The sequence below is a fragment of the Oryctolagus cuniculus genome, chromosome 10 (genome assembly GCF_051225735.1).
Source record: "Oryctolagus cuniculus isolate XC-2025 breed Fujian yellow rabbit chromosome 10, ASM5122573v1, whole genome shotgun sequence".
Lineage (NCBI taxonomy): Eukaryota > Metazoa > Chordata > Mammalia > Lagomorpha > Leporidae > Oryctolagus > Oryctolagus cuniculus.
The window spans coordinates 40,650,848-40,671,613 of NC_142876.1; the positions used below are offsets into that span (position 1 = coordinate 40,650,848).

A 20,766-nucleotide genomic window follows, 5' to 3' on the forward strand; every position below is an offset into this window, starting at 1 on the left:
CCTATTGTCTGACCTGGCCAGCCCTTTAGGAGAGCCAGCCCCGGGGCTGCCTGGCAAGGTGGAGACTCAGTGGAAGCTAGCCTCGCTCATCAGTAGCCCGAAAGAAGCACTTCCACCTGCTGGGCCCCTGAGTTCTGATCTTGGCCCCTGCAGCCACAGAAGCCAGGCTAAGCCAAGAAGACAGCTGGCCATTCCTGTCTCACCTCTGGCTCTTTCCTTCTGAGTCCACAACACATAGGTGTGAACAGTTCAGTTCACTGACCCAGGGGATGGCCATGGCAGCTCCCCAGAGGCCAAGTCCACCCCTTGAGGGGAATCCCCACCTCCCACACAGACACCCTCTGAGTGAGAGTGAGAGGGGGCCAGCCAGAGTCAGCCACAGCTCAGAGAAGCAGGAAAACCACCTAGCAGATTCCACACCTTGGTGGTGTAGCAGGATCTTGTCCAGAGCATTTTGATTTTCTTTTTTTAGCTATGATTTTGCGGTATCCATACATGTGAATGGTCCACTGTTCAGATTGCTTGCTTCTCCCAAACACACCCACACACACACACACACACACACACTCCTGATCATCACTGTGCTGCTTCTCCCTGAGCGGCACTCAGAACTAAAGCTGGCTTTATTTTAAGTGGCTGGGCTGACACACAAGTCCTTGCCACTCTGCTTTCCCTGCTGACACTGAAATCTCTCTCTCTCTCTCTCTCTCTCTCTCTCTCTCTCTCTCTCTTTCTGCCTCTCATCTGTCCCTCTCGCCTCTTTTCTTTGACCTTCCAGCAGCCGCCTACCCTGCTGCCTATGGTCAGATAAGCCAGGCTTTTCCTCAGCCACCTCCGATGATCCCCCAGCAGCAGAGAGAAGGTGAGTATGTGGTCCTCCCTCCCCCTCTCCCCAAACAGGCGCTCACTTTGGCTGGGGTGTTGCATTGGCAAGGTGGCCATGTTTGCGTGTTGTTGTGGGGGTGGCAGGGTAAGGGGTGTGTCTTGTGGGCAGCTCATGCCCTACTGCAGCCAAGCCTGGGCCCCCTGGCAGGAAGTGGGATGGCGCTGGTGCCCTCAGTGAGCTGTGACCTGGGGCTGCCCTGCCCCTGTCTCCTCCAGTCTAAGCCTTCATCAGTCAGGTCAGAACCATGCAGGGTGGGGCCCAGGTGCCCCAGTGTTGCCAGTCCAGGCCCAGAGCAGAGAGTTGTGCCTGTAGGCCCTGCTGCTTCTGCCTCCCTGCTAGCTTCAGGCTGTAGTCAGCTCCCTATGGGCTCTAGAGTCTCCTTACCCTGCTGCGTGTGCGTGCACACACACACACACACACACGCAGTGGCAGGCCAGTGTCGCCTGACCAACACACATGATCACATGATGGCCCCTACTGCTGGTCTGGAACTCAGGCCCCCATGACCTGCTCCCTCTTCCCAACTCTGACTCTGTACCCCCCCACCCCTCCATCTGATTCCTTCTACCTTTTCCATCTCCCAGCAGTTTCAGCTCCCCCCGACCCCAGGCCCCTAGTTGTTTCCCTTTCTCACTGGCCATGGTGCACAGGCTGGGCCCTGTCCTGACCCCTCCCCTTGAGAGCAGGGGATTGGCTAAACCACGTTGCACACGCGGGCAAGATCACAGCACAGGGAGTGGGTGGTAGGGAAGGCTGCGGTGGGCCTGGAAGAGAGATGAGGAGGCAGACATGCCAGGCTGGGGGTGGGGGGAGGGAGCAGCAGGAGCACAGCGTGGATACTGTGAGCTGGGGTGCAGGCAAGCTGCGGGGCGTGGGAGCCCTGCCAAAGCTGGGTGCCACGGAGCTGCGTGAGGCCCAGACGAGAAAGGCTGCATCCCTCCAGCCTGCCCGTAGTCGGTCTCCGTGTGATGCCACTGGTGTATCAGGAGATGCTGGTTGCTGCGGAGGGCCCTCCTGCCAGCTCCTTGTCTCTGAGCTGAGCTTGGAAAGCAACAGTGCCCAACCCCCCCAGAGGCCCCTGGCCCCACAGCCTGGAGGAAGCCGACTGCAGCACGGCCTTGCCAGCAACTCTGCCTTCCCATTTCTCACATCCCTAAAGAGCTGCCCATCCAGGCATCTGGATGGTCTCACTTCTGTGAATGCAGGAACGGGCGCAGGAAGGGCCCGGGGTGGCCAGATTCAGGCTGGGACTGGAGAATGTTCCTGAGGCTCAGCCTCACGCCCTGCAGATGGGGCCCAGGCTGTGAAGGTGCCTTGTCCCTTTGAGGAAAGCAGCCATGTCATCCTCAGGAAGCAGCTTGCAGAACCTGAACTTGGGAGAGAGGGCCCCAAGTCAGGCAGGTGTCAGTCTGAGGGGGGTGCTGTCTGAGGAGCCCAGAAGAGAAAGGTTTGGAGGAGGCAGGGGGTGCATGCTTGGCTAGAGGACAGGGGGGGCAGATGCCCCTGTCCCCAGGGGGTGGCCAGTTTTGCTGGAGAGGAAACCTGCAAGAGAGGAGAAAGAGCCATGGCTGGGAGGCATTGAGGGGCGCAGTCACAGGGCATGGTTGGAGGACACGGGGTTGGGGGAGGGCCACCTGAGCTGGAGTGGGCAGGAGAGCACACTCACACCTGGTCCTGAAGGTGCTGTCCTCTGGCAGAGTGCTGGGAGACAGTGGAGACAGAAGGGTGGGGTGCAGGGTGGGGACCAGGGACCAAGGAGGGCAATGGATGCCTTCGGTGGTCAGGGGAGTCTTTGCTGTGGGCTGTGGGCCTCGAGGGATGAGGATGGATGGATGGAGGCAGGAGGAGAAGAGGAGAGGAGGAAGAAGAGATGGGGCAGAGAGTCCACAGCCAGCTCTGCTCCAGAACTGGGTCATGAGGCAGCCTCGCTGGTCCTACAGAACCAGGACGGTTGGCTGTGGCTGTGAAAGCTGCCCAGTGGTCTCCCGTCAGTGCCTTTCAGCCTTCACTTTCAAGTTCACGCTCAGGTTTCCACCAGCCTCCCATCAGGTCCCTGGCAGCCACCCAGCTGGGCAGTGTTTCCATCACTGGAATGGCTACAGCCACTTTATACATGACAGGCACTAGTTAAGGCAGCAGCAAATAGACTGCATCTTGGGAAGTTTTCCATTTTAAAGAGTTAAAATTGAGCATTTTGAACATAAGTCTTTAGCTGTCTGGCAATTTCAGAAATCCAGAGACCTCTGCAATGTTCAGGGTCCGGGGGCGGGGGAGCGGTTTGAGATCCACGGCAGGCAGGTAGAAGAGCACGCACTGTGGAGGCAGACAGCCTGGGTGGGTTCTCATCCTGCTCCCCAGCCCCTACAGCTGTGTGACTTTTGGCAGGTGACTTAACCTCTCTGGACCTCGGTGTCCGCATCTGTGAAGGGGCAGTGATGATAGTAGTTAAACCCCAGGGTTGCTGTAAGGGCTACGCGTGGAAAGTGTGTCTTAGCGGAGCCTGGCGCAGTTTGCTGCAGAGGTGGCAGGTCTGTTGTGAGGAAATGGACCTTTCCTATAATGAGACTGACTAGGGTGCACCTGGCCAAATACTCGCCCCTGTGGGCAGGGCAGTTGGGCCTGAGGCCAGGGAGGAGGAGGGGCGGAGATGCTCCTCCCCTCCCCATGCAGTCCGGAGAGCCAGAGCCGGGAGTGAAGCTGCGACCAGCACACGAGGGGGCCGCCTCAGGGTGACTCTTTCCGCTCCTGCGAGCTGGGGCCCTCCCGCGTCTCCCCGCCCTCCCCCTCTGCAGCACCTCCTTGCCAGACCCTGTTACTGATCCGTTTTGCAGAGAAGGCCACCGTGGCACAGAGAGGTTCCGTGCGCACAGCCAGAGCAGAGCGCAGACCCGGGGCCGCCCTTGGATCTGGAATGAAACCCCCCCTCCTAACCTCGCCCCGCCCTCCCCGCTGCGCTGCCTAACTCGCTCACCTCTCCTCTGTCTCTCTCTTCCCCCACCCCGCCATCCCTCCTCCCCGCCCGCCCCCTCCCCTCACCGCAGGGCCCGAGGGCTGTAACCTGTTCATCTACCATCTGCCCCAGGAGTTTGGGGACGCTGAGCTGATGCAGATGTTCCTCCCTTTCGGTAATGTCATCTCCTCGAAAGTGTTTGTGGATCGGGCGACAAACCAAAGTAAATGCTTTGGTGGGTAAAGATAACAAACCAATCAGCTTCACCTAGGACGGGGCGGTGCTCGCAGGGCGCCCGCTGAGCCGGCGCCCCGGTGCGGTCAGCCTGCGCCTCCGCCTCGCCCCGCCCAGGTGCTCCCGACGGCCCCGCCTCCATCTCTCACCGCTCTCTTCTCTTCCGCTCTGTTCGCTTCTTGCTCTCCCTGCCCATCCCTCGGCTCCCAACTCCCACATCCCAGTCCAAGAAATGGGTTTCCGCTTCCAGCCCAAAGGCTGACAGAGGGAAGGGGTCGCTTCGGGTGGGGTGCAGAGGCAGTGAGCAGAGCCCGAATGGGGGTTTCCTCCATTCTCCCACTGGCCCCTCCTCTCGTACTCTCAGGGCCCTGGCCTAAACCCTGGAGTCAGAGCTGAGCGGAGGGCAGTCAGCCCAGCTGAGACCCCGCCCCTGTCCGCCGATCGGAAGCCGCCTCCCTCCACCTCTCTGCCAGCCCCTCCCTGCACCCTTCTCCTCTCCCTGTCTGCCCTCCTGCTGCCGTCCGGCGACCTCTCCTCCCCTGCTGCCCTCTGAGGCTGCCAGAGCTAGGCACTGCTGAGCCAGGGAGAGGAGACGGGCCCCTCCCCCAGAAGCTAAGCTCCGAGCTCAGATGAAACACATCTGCGGCACGACAGGGAACCCTGCGAAGCACGAAGCAACAGAGGCGCGGATGTCCGCCGACTGCAGCCAGGCGGGAGGGGCCCGCAGCCAGGGGGGGATGGAGTGCACATTCAGGGGCTGGGATGCAAGATTCAAGGAACGGGGGATGAGGAGCCAGGAGGCTGTGGGGGAAGGAGGCTCTGTGCCAGGGAGGGCTTTTTCTATTCCCATGAGAACACTTCATTTGGTGGGGAAGGCTGTGGAGGATGGTGGGACCATTCAGGAAAAGTGCCCATGGCGGATGTTAGGTGGGAGGAGAAGACTTGGGCGGATCCAGGTGAATGCAGGGTGTTGAGTTAAATGTGAACTCTAGGTCCAGAATGAATACGTTTTTTAAAATACTTTTTTATTATAAGTATGTCCCAAACACTGCATGCACTATGGCACATGCAGAATTTGGGATATACTTACACTAAAAAAAAATCCTTATTGATCTGAAATTCAAATTTAACAGGGCATGCTGGTTTGTATTTGCTGAATCTGACAATTCTATCCAGAAAGCTTGAAACCTCCTGGCATCCCCTCTGCTCCTCTTTGGTCCCTCTCCCTCTTCTGCTTTCATCATCCCATTCTTCTAGGGCCAGACCACTCCGAAGTCCCTGAGGACTTAGGAGTCCAGGCCCCAAAGACCCATACATGGAACTGAGACCTGAGTCTGCCAGAAATGCAGCATCTCCAGGCTGACCCCCAGTACTGAGGACTGAGTTGTTCAGAGAACCCATGGCATGGATTGGGCATGGTGAAGGGAGAAGGTACAAGGGTGCAGAAGCATCAGGGAGTCTGTGTCAAGAGTTCCCAGTTTGGAGACCGATGTTCCAAAACTGTGAAGAGCTTGAGAACTCAAAGCAGGTTCCCCAAAGTAGTCAAGGTCTCTGTACCATTGTCCTCCCCCCTTTCCCCTACCCATGGCTGCCACGGGAAACTTGAGTTCCTTCCATGATATGGAGTGCATTGGCCTGGCAGCTCATCTTTGGGTATAGAAAAAGAAAACGACAGTTGCACCCCACCACTCCTGAACTGGTATGGCTCCTTGTGAATTAGAGCAGTGCATGGGAAACAGCAAATGGCATCAGTTACACTTGCTTTTTAAAGTCAGTCTCCAATGTGATGTAAGCACGAAGAAAAATGCTGAGAGCGCAGGAAGCGCTGGGGTATCTAGGCTAGAACAGGCTCAGTCTCCAGCCCCACGTGGTCTGGGCACACTGGCACTGTCACTGGTGCGGGTGCAAGCTGGGTTTCAAAGACATTGCCTCAGCCTGTCCAAGCACCACCTTCAGTAAGATGGTCGCCTACTTCGCTTCTCCAGGACTAGGGTTTTTCCCTGCCTTTTATAGGACTCATCCTCCGTGTACTGCCACTCTGACTCTTCTCAAATTTCTAATGCTACACATCTTCCAGCATGGAGAGGATGAGCTCCTGCCGTGTTGGCCCAGCCCAGCTCTTCCTTCTTAAGCCAATGGGGTTTTCTTTCTCTCACTCTGGCAGCAAAGCCTTCTGTGTCTATCCCTAAGTTTTTTTGTGGGAGACCTAACACCACCACACAAGTCACTGAGCCCTGTGACTGTCAGTGTCCTCATTTGTGAAATGGGGACTGTAACAGCTGTCCCCCAGGAATGTGTGCAGCTTCTAGCAGTGGCCTTTGGGAGGAGCTTGGCCAGAGCACTCTCAGGAAATGACAGTCCCTGTAGTACTGAAAATGTTTTGCAGGCTCATGCTATTTTTGGAGTGAAAGTAGTTTTGTGTTCACATGAAGTCCTCAAAGGCTGCACTCTCCAAGCATACACAGAATCTTCTGGAGGCTTCCCATGGGGTCTGGGAGGTGGCCTTTCCTCGGGGGAGGAAGCCCTGGGAGAAGACAGTTCTGGGGACCATGGACATGGCAGCAGGTGCATGGAGTCCTGTCCACAGAGTCCCTGGGCTGCCAGGGAGATGCCCCCCCCCGACCCCGTCCTGGCTCCCAGTAAACAACACTAGTGGAGGAAGAAAGGTTTCCTTGAGTCTGAAAGACTTCCCAACTCCCCAACTCCTGCCCCTCAACCCTCAGGAAACTGGCTGCTCTCCTCCCACAGAAGCACCTCTCTGCTCCCCTCACTCCCACACCCGTCCCGTTGCTAGCCCTCCCTCCAGCTCTGCTCCAGGCAGCTCCTCCAGCCCCTTTTATCTTCCATCTCCTCCCTGCTTTGCTCATATATTGTTTCCCCGCAAAAAGAGCCACCAAGTCCAGACGTCAAGGTAGAGTTGGAGCCAGCAGTGCCAGTAGGCTGGGGTAGGGGTTGGGGAATGAGGAAGCAGCCTGTCACCCTCAGTCAGGCTCCCTCATCCTGGCAGGGACAGAGACTTTCGTTAGACCACCCTCAGTAACCCAGTAACCGGGGGGACAGCAGGATAAGCAGACACACGTGTTTAAAAACTGCCCTGGTTCTGCCAAGGACTTGAACTTTAGGCATCAGACTCTCAAGGTCTGTGCAGGAGAGGACATGGGCCAGGAGTGGAAGGGTGACTGGGGGCTAATCTCCAATATGGTTCATGCAAACTCTTTGCTGTATCGCTTTATACAAATGTTGGTTTTGTCCTTTGGGCTCTGACCGATTCCACCAGGGGTCACACTTGGAAAAATAAGAGGGAGTGCAGTCATACTCCCATGCCCATGTGATGGTGTGTAGCTGCAAACTTGAGCAAAGAAAGGAGACAAGCTAACGGAGGCAGTGCCTGGAATAAAAGAGCCACCAGGTGTAGCTCTCTCAGAGTGGAAAGGTTGCAGACCATCCTGGGGCACCATGCATGATTAGCCAAGAAAACAGCCTCTCGTTTGCATGGAGTCTGGCTGTACATCCAGCTCTTTATTATATATCCAATGGCCATTTGGGGGCAAGCATGCCAACTGAGGCATGTCCTCAGGATGCTGCCATATCTCACCAAGCAGAGTTTTCATCTGTTTCGCAGGACCTAAGTCCATTCTATGGCAGAAAGAGACTCTAAGGTTGAATAAACCCAAGGAAAATACTAGATTAAACTAAGCTGTGAAGGTTTCTTTGCCAGAGAACATGAGGCAGGATGGAGATGTTTTTGTTAGCGTGCCTTGAACTGACCTAAGGGAACCCGAGAAGCACCTGTTAGGGCTAGCTGGGGAAAAGTGGCTGGAGATGCACTCACTTTTGGAATAGGGACCATCCGCATCTGGGAACTGCTTGTTGTGGACCAGGAGCCTTGAACGTGTGAGAAAAGCACTCTGCAGTCCCGGGTACAGAGGGCTGGCTACTATTAATGATACTAAAGGTGTGAAAGTTTACTAATGTTGTAGATCTCACGAGGGGGTCACAGGCCACCCATCAATTTACTGCTGCGTGCTTACTCCAGGGAAAGGCACCTCCTTTCTTGGAAAATTGCACTCTAGGTGGGAGGTGCTTACAGTCCCTGGGTGCCAGGCGGTGGGTTAAGGCGATGGGTCTGGATTTACCCCGGTGTCCCCCAAGGGACGTCTGGGGACAGCCCGGGGGTGGGCGGAGGGGCCGCGAATCCTCAGCCTCTGGCCCTTCCCCCTCGGCCAGCTACACTGGCGAGGGGGGGCGGTCCACGCGGCGGCGGCGAAGTTGTCTCGGTGGTGCCTCCCCTCCCGCCCCCTCGCACTGCTCTCTCTCCCCAGGCCGGCACCCAGTGCCCTCCCGCTGCCAGGCCCCCTCCTGTCAGGGAGGACAGTGTCCAATAAACTCCACCCGCAGGTGTGTCCGCCCTCTCCCACCGAGGGAGAGGGCCGAGGTGGCGGGGCCGGCCGGGGAGGGGGGCGCCCCGCCTGCGGGAGTGGGCGCCGGGCGAGTGGTACCGCGCAGAGCCCAGGTGTGGCCTCGGTACGCGGCTGCAGGGGGGCGGGCGCGGCAAGTGGCCCCGCCGGGTTGGGGGCGGGGCCGGGGCGGGGTCCTCGAGGAGCCTCGAGTCCCGCCTCGCCTTGGCCCCGCCCTCCGCACCTCTCCCCCCTCCCCGCCGGGAGCGGCCCCGGGCGGCCCCGTGGAAACCCAGGCCCTCGTCCCTCGTGTCTCGCCAGGCTTCGTGAGCTTCGACAACCCGGCCAGCGCGCAGACCGCCATCCAGGCCATGAACGGCTTTCAGATCGGCATGAAGAGGCTCAAGGTGCAGCTGAAGCGGCCCAAAGACACCAATCGCCCGTACTGAGCGCCGGCGGGAGCGTCCCCCGGGGGAGACCAGGACTCGCACAGGTAACCGGGGGCGGCCGGGGCGCGGGCATGGGGGGCTGGGGAGGGGACTCGGACGGACCCGCCGCCTCCTCTGGTCTCCGTGGGCCGGACCCTCATTGTGCCTTGGACCCGCTGCGCCCGTTTCAACCTGCTCCTCGCCCCAGACCTTCCCGGGGCAGGTGCAGAGCTGTGGTCATCCCAGCAGAGGTGGGCAGGGCCGGCCCCCTGGTGCAGGGCAACAGAGGCAGGAGAGAAGGAAACCCTTCAGGGCCGAGGCGGCCCTGGGCCTCCTGGGAAGCTCAAGGGGACGGTTCCGGGGCCAGCAGACCCTGCAGAGAGCTGTAGCCGGCTAGGGGCTTTCTCCCAGTCTCCCAGGCAGCCCTCTCCCCTGCTCTGCGGGGAGGGCTGGCTGCCCCTAGTCCCTTCACCCTCACCCCTCCACCCCCCTGCAGCGTAATCAGGAGAGGAGGGTCAGGGCTTTCCAAAGGAGCCTTCCCAGGAAACACAAGAGAGTGGGCCAGAAGCTAGGGGTGGTGGTATGGCACCAGAGCCCCGCCCTGCCTGTTTCATCTGGGTCATGAGCAGGTAGCTGCCCCCTTGTCTGCTCAGGCTGAGCCTGGCCAAGCAGCAGGAGACGCCAGCCACTCCTCTTCCAGGCCATGGGTCTCCCTGGGCAAAGCAGCTTCCTGGAAGACGACCCGGCCATCAGAATTCAGTTGCCATGTGCCCTGCAGGCCCTCGGCCTCCTTCCAGGTGGGAGGTGAAGGCCCCCTTTGGGTCCTTCAGTTCAGAATGGCCATGCCCTGCATTCACTCAGCGGTACGCAGTGTGCCAGGTGCTGCGCTAGGTACTTGTGCCTCAGTGGTGAACAAGACTGAGAAGGAGGCAGTCAGTGACAGGTGATCAAAGAGCAGATTAGCAAGTGTATCAGCACTCTGGGCTACACTCAGCTAGGCAGAGTCCATCTCACAGAACATGGCAGCAGAGGCCTGAGGGGGAGGGAGGGAGCCACACCAGCACTGAGGGCACAGGCAGAGTGCAGGCCCCAGGGAGGCAGGGTGTTCAGAAGCAGTCAGAGGCCAGGGGACAGTCATGGGGGTCCCTGGTGTGGAGCCAGGAGGCCATCGTGTGGACTTTGGGGGGTTACCAGAGAGTTCTGAATAGAACAGTGGTGTGCTTAACTCTCCTCCTCTCCCTGGGATCCCTCTCTGCGGGTCACAGCCCCATGGCGAGGCAGAGGGCTGTGCACCAGCTGCTCAGGCCGGGGTCCCAGCACCGGATGTGATGTGAAGGGGGTGCAGTCTGGAATACTCTGAAAGGCCCAGCCGAGGATGCTGTTTGTAATGCATTCAGAGTGTGGCAGGGAGAGAAAGGGAAGCAAAAGCCCACCCCTGCGCGGTTAGAAGCGCAGACTGCTGGGGAGCAGGGGCGGGCAGGTGAGAGGCAGACATTCAAGTGGAGCCCTTGAGGCTGAAGTCTGGCAGGAAGTCCTCCAGTTTCCCAGTTCCCCTCCAATGCCACCCCTGCCCAGCCCATTGGGCTAGAGACCCTAGCAGAGGACCCTCCCGCTCCCAACATGTAGCAGCCCTCATGGGGAGCAGGCCCTTCTCCCTGGGGGTGGTTGAGCCCCTCTCTCCTCAAGCCTGGCACAGCAAAACCAGCCCTTCTCGCTCTGCCCATTGCTGGCCTGTGTACAGGTGCAAGCACACACACTTGTTCAGTTTGGGAACCTGCTTGGGCCAGGCACTGGGCTCAGTCCTAGGGTTGCAGATATACACGGTCACCATCCCTGCCCTCATGGTCTGTGCACACGGACACCAAACAGGAGGCAGCCAGCAAATGGGCGTGTCTCTGGAAAGCAGGAGGGGATGGACGATTCATTGAGAGCAGCTCTTTTGCGATCCAGACCACTTTTTCTTAAATAAGCATAGCTGTGCCGTGAAGGCTTTGCCTGTCTAGGCTTCCTTCCATTCCCTCATGGAGGAAACCAAGGTGTTGGAATGGATCAGAGGACTGGGTCGGGGGCAGGGGAGCATGCACTAGAGTCAGGCTCTGAAACTCAGGGGTCCCCGTGGGTGTGATTTTACAGTAGCTTTCCTGAAAGTGGCCTATGGAGCCACTTGGTCCAAGGCAGGGTAGGATGCTCAGGTCCAGGCCAGAGGGAGTTGCAGGTGAAGGGGTGAGGAAGGCAGGCTAGCTGTACATGACACAAGGTGAGATGTGGCCCGCGGTAGACCCAGGGCAGGCAGAGCTGGAGCTAGTGGTTTAAAGAACACAGTGGGCTCTTGCATTGGGGAAGGCCAAGGCCAGGAAGAATCGCAGAGCCTCACAGGCACCTCCTCTGCCCCAGGCGCTGCTCTGATAGGTAGCAGCTCCTACCTATCGGACTTGAGCACACAGTTGTGGCTGCCTGTCGTGTAGATACTGCTGGCATACCCGCTTCGCAGAGGTGGCAGGGCCAGGTTAGGTGGCTTGCCCAGCAGCAGGTGAGGGGTCCAGATGAGCTTTCAAGTCAGGGGGTCTGGTTCCCTTCCAGTGAGTAGAAAGAAAAGTCCCCTGAGCCCTACCCTACTGCAGGAATGTGCTGCATGTCAGGGGGGTCCTGTGACCACACCTACTTCTCTGGGGCCTCCATCTGACTCCGCCCAGTTGCTAAGCAGTAGTGACTCCTACTAGAGAGCTGTCCTCGAGTCTTCATCTAGACAGCGTTTATCGAATGATGCCTCTAGGAAAAGACCAGGGCCTTCTCAAGGGAGGCCTGGGGACTGCAGGCTAGAGAGGCAGCAGCACAGGAAAGCAGCTCAAGGACTGCACCAAGCCCCAGGCCACTGGAGGTGTTGATACAGGAATCACAGAAGGGCAGGGCTGCCTGAGCAGGAGCTGAGGGGACCAGGCATAAATGAGAGCAAAGAGGTAATGAGGTGGGGATCATGGGACCAGGGTGGCCACCTGCAGTCCTGGGGGCCATGGCCAAGGCCAAGGCCAAAGGGAGTGGGGCAGGCCTGAGGAAGGCAAAAGACCCAGCCAGAGCCGCTTTGGGGGGTGGGGGTGCAGTGGGGTGCTGGTTCCATGCAGTGAGGCCCAGGGAGGGGTAGGATCAGAGTTGGGGTCAGTACAGCTGTCCGTTCCCATCGGATCAGATTCCTGGCTTCTCTGCTGCCCCTGCTCCTCTAGCTGCTTGAGCTCATTGTGCCAAGAGGACTTTTCCCAAGAAGTCTTTACCAGGACACTAAGAGGAAGGCACCCAAGGCAGAAGGAGAGGGCTCCAGCCAGGTCCACAGACAGTAGGCAGAACACTCCCACCCGGTCCTGCCCAGCCCAGAGACTGGCCTCTGAGTTGCCTGACCTGCCCCCAGCTGGGGAGCACACACTGGGCCCCAGTGGTTCTCTGGAGAATACCAACAGCAGGCCCTCCCCTTGGGGATTCATGTCTCCCAGGGCCCTGGCTTTGGCTCTGAGGTGCTTTTGTACAGTGGCTGGACCCACCTCTGCAGGCACAAGTGATTTGGACTGACTCGTACAGGGTCAAAAACCATGGTCCTCTCTGGCTAGAGCCTAACGCCTGGCATCAGAATTGGTGCAGCCTGGCCAAGTGAGTTGTAACTTCTGAGACCCAACCTGAGCTCCTCCGTACGGGTCTGCAGTCCTGTGGCCATGTCTAGGGCTGTGCTTGGTGAGAGGCCCTAAGAGGGTGGCTGGGAGGGCTTACCCCTGTAGTAGAGGCACAGGCGCTCCCTGAAAGAGAGAGAGTGGCCAGCTGTGCACACGCATGGCCTGGAGCCAGCTCCTTGGAGAAGGGATGCCTGTGAGGGTGGGGGACAAGACGGTGCCTGGGAAAGTTCTGGAGATAGAGCTTTGAGGAGGGGGCTGCTTGCTCTTCAGGCCTGAGTCCTGGTGCCCTGGTGGAGCCTGGCCCTGACAGGCAGCTGGAGCAAAGGTGGGAGAGCGAACAGCCACAGAAGAGTGGGAAGGAGTGAATGCCTGTGAGGTGCCTGGGACTGCCGGTGTGGAGCGGGAGGAGGAGAGTCCCCAGGGTCCCTCAGGTGCAGTGGCAATAGCTGGCCAGTGCTGGCCGCCTCACACTCCCTCTTGCTGCCAACTGCACATGCTGAGTGGATTGGAAATGCAGGCAAGGGTGGCATTTCGGGAGTGGTGGGCATGTGGTGGGCCCTGATCTGAGTGAGGGAGGTCTTATGTTAGAAGACCCCAGCCTGGGTGGGCAAGGGCCAGGTCTGGAGGAAGGAGGCTCAAAGCAGTCACCACCCAGCTACTGCACGTGACCCCCAGTGACACCGCGAGGGCCCAGGCCTCCCTGCCTCACTCCCCAAAGGGAAATACAGAGCTGAGAGTGGGTCCCTGCTGGCTTGGAAACCCTGCAAGGAAAGTGAAGAAAGCCCAGACCAGAGTGCTGTAGGGGAGCAGCACATGGCAAGCAAATTCATGGACAGCCATGAGGGAGGGCCAGAACTGGGAACCCACAAATCCCTGGGGGGAACCCTGAACTAGGGCTGGAGCAGACGAGTGGAGGTGAGGGAGAAGGGTGCACCTTTTGAACCAGCAGAGCAGCAGAAGGGACAGTGGAGACAGCCTGGGGGACGGGCCTGCCCGCGAGGCTCTCTGTGGAGGGGTGCAAGGGAAGGGATGGAGCAGCAGGGGCTGGGGATGCGGGCCGCCATTCCCCTCTCTGCTGGCTCCAGCCTGCAGGGCACCTATAGCCTGTGGGCCCTCAGAGGTCAGAGCGGCAGAACCTTCCAAGGGCCTCTCGTGCCCAGGAGTGGCCTCAGTCTGGCCGCCTTGAGAGTGCAGCAGGGTGAGAGTGAGCAACGGGCAGGAGGTGATGGTGCAGTGAAATGCCCAGTGCCGAGGCACCTCTGTGGGATACCACGAACATCCAAATCCTTTACTCCACGCCTCAAACCCGCACGTGCCCATTTCCCACAGTCCTAGCAAAGAGGTGTGAGCAGAGGCACAGCTGGGAAGCCTAACTTCTCATAGTGGGTGCCCTTGAGGCCTAGAAACCCCCTTCTCCAGGATGGCGGCCAAGGGGGCAGAGCCGAGATGCTGTCCCTGCCGACTGCATTGTGGCAAGGAATCCCATCGAACCAACATTCCCCTCAGCCACCCTTTCAGCTCCCCTGCTGGTCCACAGGCTGCTGCCACAGTGAGGGGGGGGAGGGGAGGCGAGCTCTGGGGGCCCCCTCAGGGGGTTGGGGGAGACAGAATGGGGTGGTAGAGACAGTGTGCTCCCTGAGTTCTGCTCGCGGCCATGGTGGTGGTTTGAGGGGCTGTTTTTTGCCGGCCCCCTCGCCAAACTGCCCATGCCTCCCTCCCTCCCTCCCCCCACCGCGTGACGGAAGCCCTCGGTGGCCCCGCGTGAGGTCCTGCCATTGTGTCCGCATACACAGCCGTGTGTGTACGTGTGTGTGTGCGTGCATGTGTGTGTGTGTTGCCGTGCCCATGTCGTTTGTCTGTTGGCTTCCTTCATCCTTTGAGTTCCTTTCAGTTCCCTTATGATTTGACTGCTGTTCTCCCATCAGAGCTCTTAGATTGATGCTGTGGTCTGGTGCTGTATAAATATTTTCTTTTTAATTTTGTTTTAACTTCTTCCTTCCCCTTCTTCACCCTAAACCCGATTCTCCCTGCCTTTCCACAGCCCCTGACCGCCCCCGTCCCTGCCTCCCCCACCCACCCACACTCTTGTCCTCTCTCTCTCTCTCTCTCTACATATATAAATATATATATAAATCTTTTCTTCTTTTGTCATTCAATCAAATTCCAACAACCCAACCAGGGCCAGTCAAATCCACCACAGTCTCGCGCTGAGCTAGGAATAAAGTTCACGTAATGACATGAGAGTGGAGAAAAGTCCCCCATCCGTAAGTTCAAATCAACTCAAAGTTCACAGTGTGACATGATGGCGTCATGTAACAAGGCTAAGAATCGGTTGCATGACAATTGCCGTCAAGTTTCGTGGAGGTGCTGTGATTGGAGCGTTTTTCTTGGATGTCGTATCAGTTGATGATTGGCCAGTCATGATCACACGTGCATTTTCTTGACTTTTGTGCTGCCACAATCTTTTTTGCTGTGCTCATTTTCGTTTCGTTCTTGGTGCTTGCAGTGGTTTTACTTTCTGTTGTTTGGTTTTTCTTGTTCAGCGTTTTTTTATGCTTCTCTAGATGTCACATAGAGAAAAAAACCAAAATGAAACAACAAAAAAATAGTAAAAATAAAGATGAATTCCTGAATTATCTAACATGGGATCATTTTAACTGTGCAAACCATTATATTTTTTTCTTAAAAATAAGGAAAACATCTGAAAAATATCTATGCGTGGTTGATTTACTTGCACTTGAAAATATTGTGATTTTATTTTTTTCTAGAAATTTGGGGGCCTTTTTCAATTGACACTTTCCTGGGGCTGGTCTTTTTCCAGTTAGGCTATTTTAAATCTCACTTCAAAAGGAAAAACGAAAACCAAAAACAAAATATCTACAGTAACAGAATGATAAAAAAAAATTCTAAACCAAAAAATACAATAGAGTACAAAGCCAGAGGCCTCTGTGAGAGAGCCCAGTAACAATTGTAAGGTTTGTATTGTAGCCACTTCCGCTAAATTCGATGGGGGAAGGGGAGGCGGGGCTCTGGGGGCTGGGGGGGCTTTTTTGGTTGGTCTGGAAGAAACAGTACTGACAAAAGCAAAATGCACCTTTTTGTTTACAACTGAAAAAGGGTCCTTCACAAGTGTTTTTTAATTTTCTTATGATTTCCTTTGGTGTTGTAATTGTTTAGACCGCTGTGTACGGTTTGCTGTTTGTTGAATCAACAGTGTGAAAAACCTGCCAGCATGGATTGATATACGCATGACGTTGTCCCCTGGACCGGGGGCTTTGCAGTTCTCACTTTCTCGGTGTAACCAGTCACCCCCATGTATAAGTGGAAGCTGCTTGCTAGAATGGAGATGAGTCTCATTTGTTAATTCACAACAACTCAGCATTCGCCTTCTGATTCTAGTCAGATCATGATTTTTGTTCTTAAAAGCCAAACAGAACAGCAAAAAGCCACCATTCAAAACAAAAATCAAGAACCGCCTGAGTTAATTTACTTGAGTTTGATGATTAATCTGTTCTGACCTTTTTTAGGTTCTCCCATTCACTCCCCTGAAGCTCCGAATTTCCTCTAAATTCCCTGGCATGTATGAGACAAGTATTGTGTGTGTGGATGTGCGTGTCTCTGCACGCACATACACACATATCCATGCACACCCACATATGTGCAGGTGAATATATTCTACACATATATCCAGATACACATATCTATACACAGCCTCGCAAACGCTTCTTGACCTCAGAAAAGAAGGGGCTGGCCAGAGACTGGGCGGGAATTCCGCATGATTCGAGTCCCGCAGGCCGGGAGGGGGCGGGCTGGGGGCTTAGGTTTTCCCAACCTTGTTTGCTAGGCTTCTGTATGCATATGGTATCTGGGCTAGATCCCTCAGAGCCAAGTTGAATTCTGAATTCCTATCCCGCAGTCCCAAATTCTCCCCTGAAGTCTAGCCGTGCCCCCATCCAGAGCCCCAAAGGAGCCGTCTCCCCGCAGCTAAAGCTCAGCCACAGCCGTCACCACCGGAGCCCCCAGTGGTTCCCTACTCTGAGTGGAGGAGTCGATTTCTTGCTAACGTATCATGATCATGACTAATTCTCATACTGGTCTCTCTTCCTTCCCTCCCGCCATCCCCCAGAGCTCCTATCCTCACCCCGAGGCAGGTTCCTATTGGTGTTTGGGTGCCTTTTGCGTGTTCCCTCTTGACTTAATGAGCCCTGATTTTCTTCGTTTTAGGGCAGGATGCTGAACGGGCTACACTAAAAAACAAACCTCTCTCTCTCTCTATTTATAAATGAGAACTGTTGGATGACACCTTTGACATATCAGCCAATATCAGTCAAGCTGAAGACCCCAGACACTCTGTGCGACTGTAACATTTATTCAAGGAAAGGATAGCGTCTGTGGAGTTCAGAGGGCACGTGTTTGGGGGAACAATACCTATGCCACAAAGAAGAAGATGACGAAGAACAAGGAGAAAAACGGAACACACACAACAAGGCAACTTTCAAACAAAACCACACGCACGGGGAGGCAGAAGGGCTGGGAACTGGGAGGAGTTGCTGCTGCTTCCGACGCCACGCCGGCAGCCCTGGGCGCAGTGGCAGGCCGGGCAGGCGGGGCGGTGGGGCCCGGTCCCCAGGGGACTGAGCAGCTCTCTCTCTCTCTCTCTCTCTCTCTCTCTCTCTCTCTCTTTCTCTCTCTCTCTGTCATTCCTTTAGCTATTTAGGGACCAAAGGACCAAACTTTTTATCGCAGATGTGTAGCTCTATGTCAAATGGAGGGGGAGGGGCAGCCTCCTTCCTGCCTCGCCGCTGTTCCTGAAACAGCTTAGAGCGAATTCTATGAAAAATGTCATAAAAAAAATTAAAAAAAAAAAACTTTGAGAAAAAAATTAAAAAAAAAAAACAGGAAAAATTCCGCTTCAGTGCTTTTAAAACAGCAAGACGATAGTTCTTTGATACTTTGAGAGGCGCTTTGAAGACCCTCATTGGAGTCTCTGACACTTTCCTACGGTTTTCTGTATCATATGTCTGGATGGAGCTGTGAGATGCAGCAGCCGGTGGAGATTTGGGGAAAGCCACGCGCATAGGAAAACTCGCCAATGGTGGAGTGTGAGAAAGCCAGGAGAGGACAGAGGGACCTGCCAGCCAAGGTCACTGTTGTGAAAAGTCTGTGAATGCTTCTAACTCTTCCCCCTCTTAAAATCCTAATAGTTGTACAGAATTTTAAAAAGGAAAAGTTTAAAATACCTATATAATAGAAGAAAAATTAGAGGAAAGCAAAAAATAAAAAAATAAAAAGGACAAAAAAAAAAAAAAACCTATAGAAGTTAGCGTTACTGCTAAAATCCCAGATGTTGTAGGCCTGTACTTTTGTAGCGTTTAGACTGAGCATCGACCCCTTCTCCCCGCGAGTGCTTTCGGACGCCGACGTCCCCGAGGGCCAGGCCGGACTCTCTCCCCAGACCCGCGGGCTCCTGGCTGCCCATCGCTGGTGGAGGCCGCGCCATGGCCGCCGAGGCCGGGAAGGGCCGCCGCCGCAGCCGCCGCCGCCGCCGCCCTCGCCTCTCGCTTCGCTCCGGGAGCCGCGCGCGCTCGCCGGCTTCCCGCAAGCCCTGGACACCTTCCGCTTCGCTCGCCTTCCATGCTCGCTGCAGAGACTTTCCGGGCAAGGGAGAAGTGGGAACTCTCATCGTCAAACTAGACAACACACACACACACAAAACCTTAACAAAGAGAGAGAAACATAAACAATCTTTGAAGAATTTCTGAAACTGTTTACAAGGAATTTTGAAAAACAGGGATGTTTAAATGATGCCGGCTCTGTTTTTCTGTAAATAAATTTGCATATTTTGTAGGACTTTTAATTGTAATGATAGAGAAAAAAAACAAGGAAAACTATTTAATGAAAGCACGATATTTATCTTTGGTAAATGACTTTAGAGCAGTTAAAAGACATTGCTTAAAAAAACTCAGAATCAGAAAAAACACTGAATTATTTAAGAACACATATATTTTAAAGTAGAACATATTTATTATAATTTATTTGCACCCTTGGGAAGACTGGCGTTGACTTTCTGCCTGATGCCTTCTCGCTGTTGCCCAGTTCACCTGGAAGCCCGAGGGCTCTCCATTTTACCATCTTTTTTTTTTTTTTCCTTTACAAGAACAAAGTTCTGGCTCCTCTCGGACCTCCTGCCTTTCCTTTCTTTCCATTTAGTTGATTTATTATTACTGTTTCTTTAGTTTTCTTTTTCTTTCTCTCGACTCCTCCTTTTAGGATGTCCAGATGTAAAAAAAAAAAAAAAAAAAAAAAAAAAAAAAACAGCTGCAGTTCAGTACAACTGCTCTTTTCACACTCCCTAAAACTCCTTGTAACCTTCTGTAACTATTGGATGACGCTTTCTCCAGCTTAGCCCTAAATAAAGCACAGTTTAAAAAAAAAAAAAACAACAGCAAGAAAGACACGCGTCTTCATTGGTCTGGGCTTCTCAGGTTGTACTGTGTTGTGGCCCCGTGTGCCAAATAGCGCTCGTCCTTTGGCTCCTGGACGCTGTCATACATGTGGGCTCCTTCCCCGGAGGTGGTGGGAATGAGAAATCTCCCTCGACTGGTGTGTGTGTGTGTGTGTCCCCTGGCAGGGATGGCCACAGTGCCTGGGCAGAACAGAGGCACCCGGCTGCTCGCAACGGAGGGAAGCTGACAGTGCCACCTGAGTTGGGTTGAGGGAGTGGCCATGAGATGCCAGGGGAGGGCCACTGTGCAGGGAGGGAAGAAGGAAGAGGACACAACCCTACATCTGCCTCTGGGCGGCTTTTTTTTTTTTTTAATATTTATTTATTTATCTATTTGAAAGGCAAAGAAGGGCGGGGGGAGTCCTCCATCTGCTGGTTCATTTCCCAAGCAGCTGCATTGGCTGGAGCTGGGCAGATCCAAAGCCAGAAGCCAAGAGCTTCTTCCAGGTCTCCCACGTGGGTACAGCGGTCCAAGCATGTGGGCCATCTTCCACTGCTTTCCCAGGCCATAGCAGAGAGCTGGATCAGAAGTGGAACATCTGGGCCTTGAACTGGCACCCATATGGCATGCCAGGACTGCAGGTGGTGGCTTCACCCACTACACCACAGCTCCAGCCCCGGGGGCCTCTGGTTCTTGCTCCTGCGGCTTCCACGTCCATGCTGGGACAGTGGCTTGGAGGGAACTAGCTGAAGATTCTGCTTGCTGCCCTGGGGTTCAAGGTGCTGGTGGAAAAGGTGTATAGGAGGGGCAGCTTCCTGGGTGCCTCACTTTCACTTTCCATACTTAGACTTGAGCCAGAGGAGAGCTATCCCATCCACACCCTAAGTGGCTTCTGAATGGGGTAGGGAACAAGCCAGGACCTGGCGAAGCGGGGGTAGATCTCCCAAAATGACAGCCCAAACCCATGCATACCACATGCTTGAAACTTCTCAGGCCTGTGCACCCCTCTCTCCCTGCCCTCAGCCCCCAGCTCTGCAGCCTGGCCTAGGAAGGAGCAGACACCCTCCATGGGTCCCCATCTCTACATGGTTAGGGGCGTGGAAGCTCAGATCCCTAGGGGACAGCAGAGGAGTTGTGGAGGTAAGGGTCTCGGTCTGCCTGCCTGTGGCCGCCTCCTTAGGAGAGTGTGGAATGGCTCCAGTCCTCATTGTCTTCTCTGAAGAGGACAGTGGCAGCCCCGGCTGCAGAGCCACACCTGGACCCCAGGTCCATCTGCTCCTCTCCTCTCTCCTTTGTCCTCTCAGCCTCATTCCTCACCCTGGCCTGCCAAGTGTCAAGCAGCAGAGACAAGGCCCCGTGGCTCAGCCAGTGGGGGCTTCAGTCAATCCTTGCATCCTAGGTGGAGATGGTACTGAGTGAGGGGGACCTGTGAGACCCTCACTGCCCCGGAAATTGACACCTTTCTCTGTCCACCATGCTGCCAGCCCAGGTGACACTCTGTCCTGCCCACCCTGGGCAGCTGGATGTCAGCCTGGGGCAGTGCCACCCTAGGAGAAGCAGACAGGTGTTTTCTAGGGAATTTTCCAGGGAGATGGGGGAGATGTACAGATTTTGGCCTCAGAGGATTCCGAACCAGGCTTTCAGATGGATGTTTGCCCTGAGAGCCGCGGGGTCTGCCTGAGGGTGCTGGTTCAGGCCCAGCTCCTGTTCTGCCCACACCCCAGGCAGCACTGGGAAGGGCCCCCCCGCTGAGCTCCCCAGACCCCTCC

General features: G+C 55.7%; 1 protein-coding gene across 50 annotated transcripts in view; it reads left to right on the forward strand.

Moving 5' to 3' along the window:
- The window catches only part of CELF4 (CUGBP Elav-like family member 4), a 271,068-nt gene extending 252,375 nt beyond the window's left edge, over window positions 1–18,693 (forward strand). For 8 of the 50 annotated variants that reach the window (XM_008261239.5, XM_051851279.3, XM_008261247.5 and 5 more), the window contains exons 10-13: window positions 779–862; window positions 3,928–4,011; window positions 8,789–8,960; window positions 16,776–18,693. In XM_008261239.5, the coding sequence (XP_008259461.1) occupies window positions 779–862; window positions 3,928–4,011; window positions 8,789–8,916 (296 nt within the window). In that variant the 3' untranslated portion in view covers window positions 8,917–8,960; window positions 16,776–18,693. Of the gene's footprint in view, window positions 1–778; window positions 863–3,927; window positions 4,012–8,392; window positions 8,469–8,788; window positions 8,961–14,730; window positions 14,817–16,775 lie in introns of those variants that run through there. The other 42 variants (XM_008261240.5, XM_017344135.4, XM_008261241.5 and 39 more) reach the window with 8 other exon arrangements.
- Window positions 18,694–20,766: the final 2,073 nt, after the last annotated feature.